Below are 14,466 nucleotides of genomic sequence, written 5' to 3'. Positions count from 1 at the left end.
TCCTTACCTAAGTGTCAAATTATTGATATGAGAAACATTATCAGTATGTGTCTTTTCATTTGTTGGTGGCTCCCTCAGGTCATGAGAGCGACAGTGTTGGCAGCACTGCAGACTCTGTCCAGGAGAGGGCAGACACGTGCCACCAGAAGGAGCACAATCAGAGTCTTTTAGACAAACTTACTCAAGAAAAGCTGGACAGCAAGGCTAAGCTTGGGAGCAAACGGAACGACCTCTCCTCTGGTATGGCTGAAGCTGCTTGTAGTAAAATCAATGCACCCTCCTTTTCCTCTGTTATTTCTGTGTGTGTGTGTGTGTTTTCTTTTATTTATGATCCACATTATTTTATTGTAGAATGTTTATTCTTTCTCTTTCATAATAACACCCTGTCTTTTTATTTTAATATATATGTAATTGACTTGGCACATTCTTCATGACCACAGATTTCATTTTAATTTTGGGTTAATTTCCTTTTTTTTTTTTTTTTTTTTTTTTTTTTTTTTTGTCAATTTTAATTTATCTTACTCACAGCCTATGCTTGGAGAACACCCTTCCTCTCTAACAGAATTGCATGCACTGAAGCACCAGGTAAAGTCACCATGCAGATCTTAGCATTACTTACTATCCCATGCATGGGCTTTTTTGTTTTCTTCTCCTTTTTGGCTTAACTAAACATGTGTGCAGGATAAATCTTTAGCTGTGAAAATAGTCAGTAGTTTTTTGTATGGTATTTTCTGTTGTTTGTGGCAGTTTGCAAATATCTGTCTGTAATGGTGTCACATCTTTAAATTTCAGATGCAAGCAGTGACTTCTCACTGTTTGAAACGCTGAGGGAGACCATTTACTCTGAAGTAGCTACTTTGATATCCCAGAATGAGTCCCGGCCACACTTTCTCATTGAGCTCTTCCACGAACTGCAGCTGCTCAACACGGACTACTTGCGCCAGAGGGCACTGTATTCCCTACAGGTAGGCTCAAAATTTTTACAACATGTTCAACTGCTGTTTAAATCCAATGTCCTGGGTTCACATAATAAGATTTTTGGGTGATTTTTATTTTTTTTATTTTTTATTTTTTTCCCATCTGGCTGGAAAGAGGATTCGGTGTGAGAATGTGGCACTGAACATCTGTAAATACAGTCTGTCAAGTATTAAAGATAACTTTGATCACTGACTTGATTTTTACAATCGTCTGAAAATATCTGGGAACACCTCTTTGAAAGAGGTTTGAAAGTATCTCTGCTTTTTGTTGAGACTAGAGCTACAGCTGACGATGGCTACAGATCATCCATCCATCCATCTGCTTCCGCTTATCCTTTTCAGGGTCGCGGGGGGCACTGGAGCCTATCCCAGCTGTCATAGGGCGAGAGGCAGGGTACACCCTGGACAGGTCGCCAGTCTGTCGCAGGGCTAACACACAGGGACAGACAACCATTCGCACTCACATTCACACCTAGTGACAATTTGGATTATCCAATTAACCTATCCCCACAACCTGCATGTCTTTGGACGGTGGGAGGAAGCCGGAGTACCCGGAGGGAACCCACGCAGACACGGGGAGAACATGCAAACTCCACACAGAAAGACCCCGGCCTGATGTTGGAATTGAACTCAGGACCTTCTTGCTGTGCGGCAACAGTGCTAACCACCGTGCCAGCGTGCTGCCTGGCTACAGATCATTTAAAAAACAAAAAACAAAAAACAAAAAAACTAATTTTGAAAAAACATGGCTACAGATCATATTTTTCAAAATTATTTTTTTTTATTTTTTTTTATTTTTTAAAATTTTAATCATGTGATTTTGGCTTCTGATGATTATGAAACTGAAATAATGGAAATAAAACTTTTTTTTCACTGTAATAATTCATGTATAGTGAGTCTAGGCTGTCAGTCTGTGGTTGACCTTAGCTGTCAGCATGTGTCCAAGTCTATTTACTCTAGAGGAGGCTGTAAAACTTGTTGTGAAAGGAGTCTGATATGAGTTGATGAGCCAGTGAAGCTCACTTCTGTCAGATAAGTGATACTGAGGCGATTTGTTGAGGAGATCCTGAACTTTTCTGTAAGTAAGCATTGCTGTTTTGATGCAGTAAGCCTGTGTTAGCTGCTGGTAGCCAGGGTTAGTGAAATTTTCTTTGAAGAGGAACTAACATTGTTTGACTTTGTGGCCAGTCTCTAGCCACATGCATAAAAGGAAGTTAAGTTCAAGAGTTGCATGAAGTTGGTTAAATGTATCCTGTCAATTGAGCAAGATTACAGTATTAACTCAAATAAAGGTGAGGGGTGAATATTTTTTATTTTTACTGGAATTTGGGCTGTCTTCCTCTCTTTTTCCTGACTGCTGTCTAGTTCAGCGCTGTAGCTCTTTGCCATGGCAGGTACAGTGACATATGCACACAAAACAGTAGCAATGGTGGACAAGATAAAGAAATCATGCCGGGTGGGATGTTAACTTAGGGTTGTGTGTGTGTGTGTTTGTTATTGCTTCAGTTTTTGTTTTTGCTGATGGGCTTCCTTTTTCATGGACTCTCTCTAGCTTGTGTCTTTGGATGCACTGTAATGTTTATATGTCTGTGACATGACATGGGCAGATAGAGACACTGAAACACTTGATCTAACAGTTATGATACCCTCTCTGTGTGTTTCTTACAGGACATAGTAAGCAGGCATCTAGCCGAGAGGAGTGCAACCGAAGACCAGATGCCCCGTCTTGGTCCTGCAGTTTGGGCTGCCGGCTCTCAGTCTGAGCTCACACCCAGCGAGAGCCTGACTACCAGTGATGCAGTAAGAGAAACATTATTGCTTCCCAGCATGGCATTCTCACACTTTTTTTTTTTTCTTCCTCCTTTCTCTTGCTTCCATGTCGCTTTGGTCCTTCTGAAGCCTTTCATCCCTCATTGTCATCCTTCCCCTTCGCTTTCTTTCTTACATTTCATTATACCTTTCTTTAATTTCTCTCTCGGCCTCATCTCCTTTCATCCCACCTCGTCTTGTCTCCTTTCATCATTCCATGTCCCTCTTTATTTTCTGACTTTAATTTTCCCTCCCCGATCTTCATTGTCTTTGAGTTTAACTTGACGGCACGCGTCAGAAGTATTTTTTCAAAAAAGGAAAAAGAGAAAGGAAAAAAAATGACCCTGTTCTGCCTGTGCGTCTGTTGCCAGATCAGACATGTGGTCTTTGTTCTTCTCCAGGGTCCCCAGAGTTGTACTAATTGGGAGCCAAGGCTTTTGTCTGTCTAAATAATGGCTTCGTTCAGGAGTGATGGATGAAATGTCTAATTTTCCATGCTAAAAAATGGCGACCACAGCGTATGTGCCTCAAATCTGAATTATTTTTTCAGGAGGTGGTGGAGAAAAATCTGAGGATCACGCAAGACACAATGAAGAAGAGGGATGATGCAGAATCTGTGGACAACGACAGCACCATGTCAACCTCCTCCAACCTGGAACCTTTTGCTAATGATGACCTGGGTATATATAAATGTATTTGGGGAAAATTTCTTTTTTTAAAGTTCCACTTGGAGGTATTCATCTGAAACGTTTTTCCTTCTGCCTTGAACTACAAATCTGGTACCTCCTCTTGCTTTTTTTCCCCCGCTGGGCTTGTTAGTGCTGGTTTTGGTAAACCAATCAGTTTACACGTCAGGATCAATAAGTAAACAACAGGACTTTTTGGCAATGTAAAACTTTGACTTGTTGGCCTGCTATCATAACTTGAGAGCAAGGCTGCCATACATTGTTTGATCCCATGGTGTAAACCTGTTTACAGATACAAAACAATCTATTATTCAGTTCTTTTTCTCTTGCTTCACTGATTGTAAAATGTTTGGTGTGTCCCCCCCCCCTTTTTTTCCTCCTTTCCCTCTCCTTTCTGTGCGGCTCTGACAGGCAACACGGTGATTCATTTAGATAAAGCTCTGGCAAGGATTAGGGAATATGAGCGCATGAAGCTTAAAGCTGAGTTTAACCCCTGCAGCGCCAGCACTGCAGGTGCAGGCACTTCTGACGTCTCAAATGCTGAACGTCCTTCTGCTAACCCTGCTGAGCACCTCGAAGGTACCTAATCACAAGACCCTGCATGTGTACAACGAAGGCCTGTGGCTGGCTGATTGTGGTCTTTCTTATGGCTGTTTATTATAAATAGATGGCGTTTTGAATTAATATATATATTTCTCTGTGATCAGGAGCTGCAGGAGGCGAAGTGCACTGCCCTCAGATCGACACCCAGCAGTTGGATCGTCAGATCAAAGCCATCATGACAGAAGTCATTCCCTTCCTTAAGGTAGGATAAACCACAGACAGTGAATAGAGTTTGCTAATATTCAAGTGACGTGAATTTTCTGTGCTTAACAGAAGCAAAACACATTGTGGTTTATTAGTAATTGCTTATTAAACTTTCAACTAAATGTGTATTGAACAAATTAGCCTTTAAGTGGCACCTATTAACCTTTTCAATATTTTCTGTCCTATATACTTTTGAAATGTCAGATGATTATGTTAAACTCTTCCCAGTTTTCAAAAATGTACATGGTTGCAAGAAAGAAGCTCTAAACCCTCAGTTTCAGATTTTCTTGTTTTTCCAGTCTTTAATAAGGTGTGTCTTTCAGGTGTATAGCATTGAGCACAGAGGCTGAACTGAGGGTTTGCACCAAATATAAGAGAAACAGGGATTAATTTCAAATGACTCATGCGAAGTCCAAGAATAAAATGTGGAGTTGGAAATGAGAATGATAGCTGTCCACACACTGCTCTAATGTGCGTTCGGTTGTCAGTAAAGTTCGCGCTTCTGAGCAGTTACTGAAGACTAAAATGACTCGTCACTGTCCGTCTTTCTTCTCACAGGAGAACATGGACGAGGTGTGCTCCGTCCAGCTCTTGACTTCTGTCCGGCGCATGGTCCTCACTCTCACCCAGCAAAACGACGAGAGCAAAGAGTTTGTCCGTTTTTTCCACAGACAGCTGGGAGGCATACTGCAGGTAGGACCGATGCCAGCCTTGCTCTAAATTTGCCTCAACAAGCGCAGTTGGATCACATGAAAAGTTGCCTGTCTGACGGTTCACTCTTTGTTTTTCTTCCAGGACTCTCTCAGTAAATTTGTCGGCCGTACTCTGAAGGATTGCGGGGAGGACCTGCTCGTGGAGATTTCAGAGATCCTCTTCAATGAACTGGCCTTCTTCAGGCTCATGCAGGATTTGGACAACAGCAGCGGCACCGCTTTGGCAGCCAAACACAAACATAAGAACAGGGCTGAGCAGCATAGTAAAGCCAAACACAGTCAGAAGGTTACATCTTTTGTTTTCTTTCTCCAAGCATTTGTAATGCAATGTTAGCTTGAATGATCCTAATTTTAATGCTGTGTTTATTTATTCCTCCGTATTAGAATAATACAGCCGGTGGCGGCAATAAATCTCTTTCTCCAGCATACACAGATGAAGACAAGGTAGGTAATCTTCACACCGATGACTGTTTTATTGGGTGAAACTGTCAGTAATTAATCTTTGTAACAACAATGTCTCTCACTGTCTTCCAGGACCAAGATGAGGCTGAGCAGGGAGGTGCCTCTGCTTCCCAGGAGCTTTACCTGCAGACGCAGATGAAGAACAGTAGGAGCAGTGAGGCTTCGGAGGCTGAAGAGGATAATGAGGATGAAGAAGGTGGACGGGAAGTGCCTCTGTCAATCAGTGAGTGAAAAGTGGAGTAAGAAAAGGCGGTTCTTGTGAATAACTTTAGGTCCTCAGGCTAAAAATGTTCAGTGAACAGAATTCAGCCCTTTGCTTTAATTTGCAAACAGCAAATTATGTTACTTGTCAGGCAGGTTGTTTCTGAGGTGATAAGAGTCTAAATATTTAAAAATGCAAACAAAAAAAACATTCAACTTATGATCCTGTGATTTGAAATCGTTGATAACCACTCTGATAGGAACTTTACATTAAAGGTTTCTTTCAGCCTCACTTTCTTGCTCTTTACTCGGTTTTGTAGTATTTATGACACAAAATTGGCAACTTTTTCTCGTGATGTCTGATCACGCCTCAGTTTTGACTTAATAACTGCAGCCCTCGAACTGTGACGGCCTGAGTTATCCCCGCATGACCCAACGATGCTCCGAAAATCTTCTTGTCGTGTTAAGAAAGTTCCGCTTTCTTCTCCTTCTTTTCTTCCACCCCACAGGTGGAGTTTGAGGTCAGGTAACTGACCACGAGAGTCAGCACTTCTTGGTCTTCTTTGATCTTCAAGTAGTAGTTTACCTTTTAGGTGTATGTGTACTCATTATCATGCAGTGTGGTACAAACCAGAGGGGGAGCACATCTCTGGAAAATTGAGTGTCTCTGCTCGCTGGCTGAAGTGGAGTCGTTTCAGTGCAGCTGTCTAATTCTGATGCCGTGTTTTCTGCAATTACAAAGCTGCTCAATAAACACCATTATTCTAAAAAACTTTAATCGCAGCCACGTCTCTAACAGGTAAACAGAGGCTGCATGTTAAATGAGCTGCTGTTTAGTAGATCTGAAAGGCTGCTTCAGTAAAAGGTATACAAGTTGAAAGATATCTGACCCTGAGTACAGAATAATAAAAGGTATCTGCAGTGTGATTGGTGCCCTTGAAATGGTGCAAATATTTCAATTACTCTTTATCTGTAATCATAATTTATTGCGTTTAAATGTTTTTGAATCTTCAAATGTTCTTACAGTTTTAAACCCAAAGGTCATTATCTTTTTTCTTTTTAAAGGTTTTTTTAAGCACATACTTTTGGGATTTTACGCCTTTATTCAAGAACAAACAGTAAAAACGACCTGGAAAATGGCCAACCAGCTGGGAATCAAAACAGAGAATCGCTGCTCACTTAAACCTGCACCCCGACCACTTTGCCGTTTCATTTTCACTTTTTTTTTTTGCTTTTCAGGTCTCTCCAAAGCAGAGACGCAGGCGCTGACTAACTATGGCAGTGGGGAGGATGAGAACGAAGAGGAGGAAATCGAGGAGTTTGAAGCAGGACCTGTAGACATCCAAACATCCTTACAGGCTTCTGCAGACGGACAGGCGGAGCAGGAGAGCACAGCCACGGTCAGCCATGGAGATGTGTGCAACAGCTGTAGCTTACATTATTAAGCAGCTTCTTCTTAGTCTGACTGTGTAATTGTGTTGTACTCCAGGGTACAGCAGCCAGCGAAGCCGAAGAGATAAGAACTGAACAGAGGAGCTCGGAGAATGACGACGGTGAGGCCTTTTCTACGTATTCAGCAGCGGAATTCGATCCCGGCCAGTGCGCGATAGTAAACTTGTCAGGAATATTTTGGGGCTCTCTTTGCACACTCACAAACTTTGTCTTGCAGAAATCGTGAGGTCAGTTGAGACTGTGGATTCTGGAGTGGAGGAGCATGAGAGGGTGGAGTGCCAGAGCCCCGAGGAGGAGAGCAAAGCTGGGGCTTCTGCTGTTGCCTCAGAGAGGGAGTCCACCATGTACCAAGGTCAGGATGTCACCAAGGAGGCAACGACCACAAGCAGCCCAGACACAGACTCGCCCGTCATGATCAGCGTGGATGCAAGTCCAAATATGACCTATATGTGACTTTTTTCCCCTTCCTGTTGTAGAAATAATGTCAAACCTTAATTTGCTGCTTTTTTTTTTTTTTTTCTGGGTCTATGCTCAGGAGGTGGGATCTGGTAACGCGAGCCAAAAGTCTGATGAGGACGACTTTGTTAAGGTGGACGACTTACCGCTACAGCTCACAGTCATGTGTGAGGTGCGTAAAGACTAACAGTAAAAAAACAAAACAAAAACGCTCAGTTAAAATGCAAACTGCAAGCATTTTAAAAGCCGAGGCATGACCCCCACCCCCGTGGCAAAAGGTGTCTGATTGTACAATGTGTCTGTGTGCTGTAAACATCAGGAGGAGCTGCAGAAGAGGATCGTGGAGGAGCAGCAGAATAACAACCTGTCGGTAGAGATCCTCAACGGGAACACTGAATTGCTGACTGGGCTGGTGGGAAACGCGCAGGCACTGAAGGAACCAGGTATGGATTACAGTCTCTGTCAGTCAAGATCGCAGTTTTGTTTGTGCGGATGTCACACATTTCGCCAAAAGCAAAGCCGCCGTCTCTCGGCAGACATCCACAGACCCGAGCAGCTTTTAAGTCGATACATAAACAAACTGTGAAGCTTTTTTTTTGTGACAGCAAATTGTACCCTTTTTTTTTTTGCTCTTTTATTTTTCAGAAACCGCTGCTGCCCAGGATGCTTAAAGAATTATACAGATGTTTTGTTTGTTTGTTTTTTAGCAACACTATACTTTAAAACCCTAAAACCTGTTCTGGTTGTAGGATTGTTAACTCTTAATCTGATAGTTTAAAGTTGCAAATCATTTGCAACTCTCTAACAAACACATGTGCAACAGATAATACTAAGACTTGTACTCCTATACAACAACACTTTTGGGTTAATTTTATCCCTGAATATTTAATGTGATTTATGGATAATCTGGAGTGGAGAATTTTCTTCTATGCTCTGGATCACAACAGTTAATCCTCTGCTTGAATCGCTATAGTGCTGATGCTCCTGTTCAGATCCGCCTTAGATTTTTTTTTTTTCTCCCATGGTTCTGGGATCAGTTCGATATCAGTTGTGATGTTTTGGTTTTTTTTGTTTGTTTTGGTTTTTTTAATGTTTTATTTGTCTTGCTCTGGCCTTACTGTTACTGTACATCTCACCTTTTCTGAAGTTGGTTCCTATTTACAAAGAGATGACAGCTGACTTCAGCTAAATGTTTCTTTAGCTTGAACACACCTTTAAGCTCCAACTCAGCTTCTGTCCCTTCACACTCCTCTTTATATACTGTTTCAGTTAATGGTTAGTCTTTCCATGTATTTAAAATGTTGGCTACAGTAATGAGTTTTAATTAATAAAATGCTGGAACTTTCAAACATGGTTTTGTCATGTGGTTACTACATATATCATAACGATAAATCTCCATTACTGCTCATTGATTGTTTGCTCTTCTTCTTGATACCACTAAATTTGAATGAACTGTCACCTACATAGTTTACTGAACAAATATAATTATATCTAAAAATATGTATGTATATATCGCTTTATAAAGTGGTCGGTGAATGTAGGTAAATATAAGGTATGCCACTTCAACTGGTTAGTAACATAAATATCTACTTAGCAGACTAAAAAACATGAAGTGGATTTATTGGAGGAAAAAAAAAATAGATCAAAGGCACAGTTCACCCAGTCATACAGAAATATTGTTTCTCTGGCCTGTTTTAGTTTATTCGTGCAGATTGTTTGAGCATGAATTGTCCAGTTCAGGATGTCTGCCTTCTCTGAAATACTGAGCTGTATTATTCTGCAGGAGGTGGTCTGCATCTATGGATGGAAGGCTTGTGCTCATGAAAGTGTGACAGGATGTAATAATATAATGAGCTGAGCTGTTGCCCATCTAGTCTTTTATTTTTCCTGGTTGGTGGATTTAGACAAGACAAAACAGTCCTGCCTGAAATGGCTTTTTTTTTTTTAATTTTTAAATTTGGTTTGTTGCATTAAGAACTAAGGGCCCTCTAATTCAGTTATAGTCAGAAGCAACGTTTATAGCCAGTATCTCCAAGAGTGGGAAGTTAACATCAAAACCATTTCGATGGATAAGTAGCACTAGAGGTTGGACTGTCCTTTAAATTAAAAGCAGAGCATTCATTATTAGAATTCTTTTAATAGTCATAATTTAAAACAGTGAAAAAGGAAGTAGTTCAGTACCGATGCACATTTGTCATTGTCAGTGTGTAACATGTCAGTCATGTGGTGGCAGATCATTAAGTTCCTCTAACTTAACTGTTATTGACGTATTTGACAAGAGTGAGCTGGAATTGACACATTTAACAAATAAACTGACATTTTGGTTGTGTCACACACACACACACACACAGAGATCAACTTATAGACTTGTCCTAAAATACAAATAATTACAGTGGAAAAACAAAATGAGGCACGTTTCTCTTTTATATTAGAAGAGGAAAAAAAGGATTTGGGATTCTCAGAGTTGAAAGTATTACTAAACTGCTTGCAAAACAAATGCTGGAGTGACATGAAACTGGATCAGGTGACTGGTTGCTGTACAAAAGCTTAGTTTTATCCAAAGGATCAGTTGAGTGTCTCTGTGCCAGGAAGCACTTCCAAACTGATCAGGATTCAGTGTCTAGAGGATCACCACGGCATGCATGGGTTTGGGCAGTCCCTGATGTAGGACTCCAGCTTGCCTTCAGAGACCTGCATCAGTGTCGTGTATGTGGTCAACTGGAAAGAAAGTAAATCGAGGAGGAGAAAGTAGTTACAGCCGATCAAAGTACAGTAGTCTTTAGTTTTATAAGTCCTGGCAATCATAAAATGCTCACCTTATTCAGCACTGGTTTGGTTGACAGCACATCATACATTGTCTTCACTGAGATGTTCTATTTAAATAAAACAAAAGAAATGATCAAAAGGTGATAAGAGACTCAGACCTAAAGCCAGGTTTCTGACAGAATTCTGTCAGTTCTGGACAGGAAGTGGGCGTCTTCAGTACTCACAGCCTGTGTGGTCTGATTCATGCACTTCATGCCTGGAGTCCTGCGGTCATCCAGGAAGAAAGGGTCCTTCCAGTGGTCGTAGTTTGTCTCCAGGACGTACCACCGGCCCAGCTTCAGATCAATCCTGAGGAACAAGTTGGTCAAACTTCAGTGTGTGACGTGCAATAACAGCAAGTAACTGGACTGTTTACCATCTGACCTCAGCTGCTAGTTAAGCAACAAATCATGAGAGCATGAGGAAAGCAGCATCACTGACTCATGATCCAGTACTTTTGCTGTGTGTTGGATTTTAGCGCCTTAAGCCGTGTACAAACAGGAAGCGATACGCTTGTCACGCATTGCTTTAAAGCTGCCAGCCCGTTGCTTGCAGATCAGGATCTGGGTACCTCAGTGACCCTCTAATGTATTTATCAGTTATATCGATCAATGGTATTATCAATTCTTACTGGTAGTCTCTTTAGTCGCTTGCCTGAAGGTTTACAAGTAACCAAAATAATCACTTTCTATGGTCTCTAGCTACCAAATCGCCACAGATCTACACTGAGATTTTTGCAGGACCTCATGAGGGTGATCTATCATCCCTTTATCCAAGAATACAAGGTTCTGTGTTGTTCAACACACATTTAATATTAAGTGGCCTTGATCTAGGCAGCAGTACTTACTCCAAGATATCAATGCTGAGCAGCCTAGACCTGGTGATGATGCAGCCCTGTCCTGTGCTGTTTCCTCCAAGGATGAAATAGGCTGGAGCGAGCAGCTTGGTCTGAGCCAGACGACTTTTAGCTTCCTCATAGCTGGAGAGGGAAAAAATAAAAATATAAATATTGTTCGCAGAAACCGATTCACCAAAGAAACTACAATGCGCTTTAACTCAGTTCTTATGTTGTAGTGAAACTTTCTTTCCAATGAAAGAATTTTATTTTCTAATCATTTTAATATGATTTCTTTCAATGATTTATAATCTGATATTCTTATGCTTTATTTTTCAAAAACTCAAAAGGAGAGATCATCGCTAAAAAACAAAAAACAAACAAACTAATTTATTACTAACAATGCCATCGAAATCCCTAAGATGTATCAAACAGTGGATGCACTGCGTACCAAATAACAGCAAAACTTAATCTTCTACTTAAATCTACTTTTGTCTTGTTATAGTCGGGCACTGCAGCGTTTCACTGCCTCCCACTTCTACACATTAACACGAAAAGGCACACTGTCACACTGTCTTGGTGCTCATTAGTGGCCAAAAAACTGCTTTAAGTATCAAAGAATACCTGGTTGCATTTTCTAGGACTGATCGAGTGAGAAAGCTCATCCACATCCCATCTCTTTGTCCCAAGATCCACTCCAGGATTCCTGCATGAGAGCAGATCAACACGTTGACAAACAATGACAAAACATCTGATCTTGAGCACGTGTAGAACCCCAAAAGCTCACCAATGTATCCTCCGTCGAGGCTGAAGCGCTCGTTCATAGTCAGGGTGAAGATGTTCTGCAAGAGAAACTTTCCTTTTAATCTTCTGTACTTCCACAACTACAAAGAGCATTGGCAACTCTGCTGCCTTAAATAATGTTTTATGCCGATTGAGTCCTCAGATGTGCTACTAAATGACTCACAGGCTTGATGCCGGTGAGCATGCCAACATAACCGGCAAAGTTTGTTGACTTGAAGACTGTCTGGTTGTTTCTCTTGAAGTCGAGGTTGACCACGAGAGGCTTCAGCCTCTCGCTAATGATCCACGACTTGTTCTTCACGTCCCAGCTTTGAAGAAGAACACACTTTTAACCTGTCTGAGGCAAGACTTGGCTTAAAATTTGAAACCTGTGAAACTGATAAACTTACCCCATAAATAGACCAAAGTCTAAGTTTCTGCCATGAATGAGGTTACCTGAAAAAAGCCAAAGCCCAACAGTGTATCAGTTAATTATTAAAAAAAATAAAAATCACTTCACTGACTCCAAAAAATCAGCCCACTTACCCTTTTCGTCTTCTGCAACAATCGACGTGCACACGGTGAACACCTCGTAGAAGATGTTAAACAAGACGACTTCACCTAAGAATGACGAAAACAGAGATTATTTGGATTTCCTTTTTCGCTTACTAGAGAGTTGACTACTTTACTTCAATTCATTTATTTACCAAGAGGAGCCCCTGAAGCAGCTGCGATTCCTCTGATTTCTTCATTGAACGGGCTTGGAAGTGTGTCCACCATTAAAGGCTGTGAAACATTGCAAAGGATTCAATCAGAAACACTTGAGATGAAGTTTAAAAAAAAAAAAAAGTATATATCAAGGAAGTGGGAGAAGAGAAGACAGCACTCACCAGTGCAATGTCGACCATCTCTATCAGCTTTCCGCTCGGCACTAAAGCGTCAGCCAGCTCTTTGATGGCTTCTATCATGTTGACCAGCTGAAGAGAATAAGATCACGATTTTAATGCGCTTTTTTTTCTGGGACTTGGAGCATTATTGCGAAGTGTTTTCCAATGACTCTTACATCTGTTTTTTTGTCAGTAATCACAGCCGACCATCTCTTGCTGGGCGGTAAGTCGAGGTCCACTGTGTACCAGCTCACGGCTCCTTTGAACCTGATTAGAAAGCAAAAGATTTAAAAACGACACTACTCCCCTGCTTTTAGTGGTAAGCCTCCATTCACAGCATTATTGTTCATCGCAGCTAAGTGAGTTCTAATACATTACTGACTTGGTTAAGAAATAATAAAGTGAGTGCAAAACTAGTCGAAGATATGATGACATAAATGATAAATGGCTGGATAAAACTACTTCTTTCGGTTAGAAAGAAGTAGTTTTTTTGCCCCGTCTCCCTCCCCTCACTCCAAACCGGTAATGGAAGATGGCCTCCCCTCCCTGAGCCTGGTTCTGCCAAAGGTTTCTTCCTGTTAAAATGGAGTTTTTCCTTCCCACTTTCATTAAGTGCTTGCCTAAAGGTTGATTGTTAGAATTAAAGCACCTTTAGGTGACTGCAGTTGTGACTTGGCGCTGCATAAATATTAGTGAATTGAATTGTCTTTTTAAATTCCTGGGTGGGGGAGTGCAGACATCTAAGGGGGTCCTCATCAAAACTTGTTAAGCCTGATTACTGAAGAATGGTGGCAAAGAATAAATCTTACACTTCCCTTATAGCCGAGAGATCTTTAAAACTCTGTGGATAAAGTTTAAAAGGTGAAGTATCCGATGCATATGTGTTGTCCTGATCCCTGCTATCTATATTCATTATTGGCAGTTTTAGCTTTAGTGTACAGTTAAGACACACACACAAAAAGGGAAGAAAGCTCGCCCAGAGCTCACTTAGGGCCAATGGCAGTAATAAAATTGCATAAAGAAATAATACAAAGTATTGTCAACGGATACATGTGCGGCTAACAAATTTACGAGGAGTAAGTGAAAGCAGCAGAGCTCATTACGAAGCAGGGCTGTTATCAAACACAGCAGTGACTCAGCTACCAGGCGAATCACGGAGTTTCTGTAACAACTCTAAAACATTAACATGACAGCTACACAATAATGTGACATACGTGGGGCCTTTCGGTGGATACATGTCCGTCCGACAGTCTTCTGTGTACTGCAAACACACGAAAGTAACAGCAGTAAATAAGCGGGAGAGAAGGTCACTGTCTCTTATGGTTCAAACATCACTGAAAACAATGCAGTCAGACAACAGTCGAGCTTTGATAACACGGCGTGTTAGTGTGGTTAGAGAAATCTTGCTTACCGGAGGCACAAACTGTGTCCATACGACACAGAACGAAGCCGCTAAAACGAGAAGCACACCGGGACCCATTTCAGAAGATCTCCCTCAAACCGCTTTCTAATGTCCAGCTCGGTTTGTTGTTTCGTTAAGTTTACTGCGGAAGTTCCTGCTGTTTATCCCATGACGGCGAACTGACTTTTGCA

The 14,466-nt window shown here is 41.3% G+C and overlaps 2 protein-coding genes across 8 annotated transcripts in view; one reads left to right on the top strand and one right to left on the bottom strand.

Moving 5' to 3' along the window:
- The window catches only part of pcm1 (pericentriolar material 1), a 22,978-nt gene extending 14,066 nt beyond the window's left edge, over window positions 1-8,912 (top strand). For 5 of the 7 annotated variants that reach the window (XM_086295304.1, XM_086295300.1, XM_086295301.1 and 2 more), the window contains exons 24-40: window positions 79-240; window positions 529-585; window positions 793-965; window positions 2,646-2,777; window positions 3,337-3,466; window positions 3,884-4,051; window positions 4,180-4,277; window positions 4,838-4,972; window positions 5,075-5,278; window positions 5,377-5,436; window positions 5,527-5,677; window positions 6,895-7,055; window positions 7,145-7,208; window positions 7,325-7,533; window positions 7,643-7,735; window positions 7,883-8,006; window positions 8,209-8,912. In XM_086295304.1, coding sequence (XP_086151430.1) covers window positions 79-240; window positions 529-585; window positions 793-965; window positions 2,646-2,777; window positions 3,337-3,466; window positions 3,884-4,051; window positions 4,180-4,277; window positions 4,838-4,972; window positions 5,075-5,278; window positions 5,377-5,436; window positions 5,527-5,677; window positions 6,895-7,055; window positions 7,145-7,208; window positions 7,325-7,533; window positions 7,643-7,735; window positions 7,883-8,006; window positions 8,209-8,234 — 2,147 coding nt within the window. In that variant the 3' untranslated portion in view covers window positions 8,235-8,912. The remainder of the gene's footprint in view (window positions 1-78; window positions 241-528; window positions 586-792; window positions 966-2,645; window positions 2,778-3,336; window positions 3,467-3,883; window positions 4,052-4,179; window positions 4,278-4,837; window positions 4,973-5,074; window positions 5,279-5,376; window positions 5,437-5,526; window positions 5,678-6,894; window positions 7,056-7,144; window positions 7,209-7,324; window positions 7,534-7,642; window positions 7,736-7,882; window positions 8,007-8,208) is intronic. The other 2 variants (XM_086295306.1, XM_086295307.1) reach the window with 2 other exon arrangements.
- On the bottom strand, window positions 8,620-14,466 carry asah1b (N-acylsphingosine amidohydrolase (acid ceramidase) 1b). Its single transcript, XM_086295309.1, has 14 exons — window positions 14,285-14,466; window positions 14,088-14,134; window positions 13,050-13,140; window positions 12,877-12,963; window positions 12,694-12,772; window positions 12,533-12,607; window positions 12,397-12,442; window positions 12,171-12,315; window positions 11,991-12,045; window positions 11,828-11,909; window positions 11,216-11,347; window positions 10,554-10,677; window positions 10,380-10,436; window positions 8,620-10,281 (listed from the first exon to the last, which is right to left on the bottom strand). The coding sequence occupies exons 1-14, from the start codon at window positions 14,351-14,353 to the stop codon at window positions 10,192-10,194; spliced, it is 1,179 nt and encodes a 392-aa protein (XP_086151435.1). The 5' UTR covers window positions 14,354-14,466; the 3' UTR covers window positions 8,620-10,191.

The sequence above is a fragment of the Aulonocara sp. 'chitande type north' Nkhata Bay genome, linkage group LG6, assembly GCF_057382095.1.
Source record: "Aulonocara sp. 'chitande type north' Nkhata Bay isolate Kocher_YH1m ecotype deep benthic linkage group LG6, A_spYH_male_GT1.1, whole genome shotgun sequence".
NCBI lineage: Eukaryota > Metazoa > Chordata > Actinopteri > Cichliformes > Cichlidae > Aulonocara > Aulonocara sp. 'chitande type north' Nkhata Bay.
This window is presented reverse-complemented; position numbering and strand designations above follow the sequence as displayed.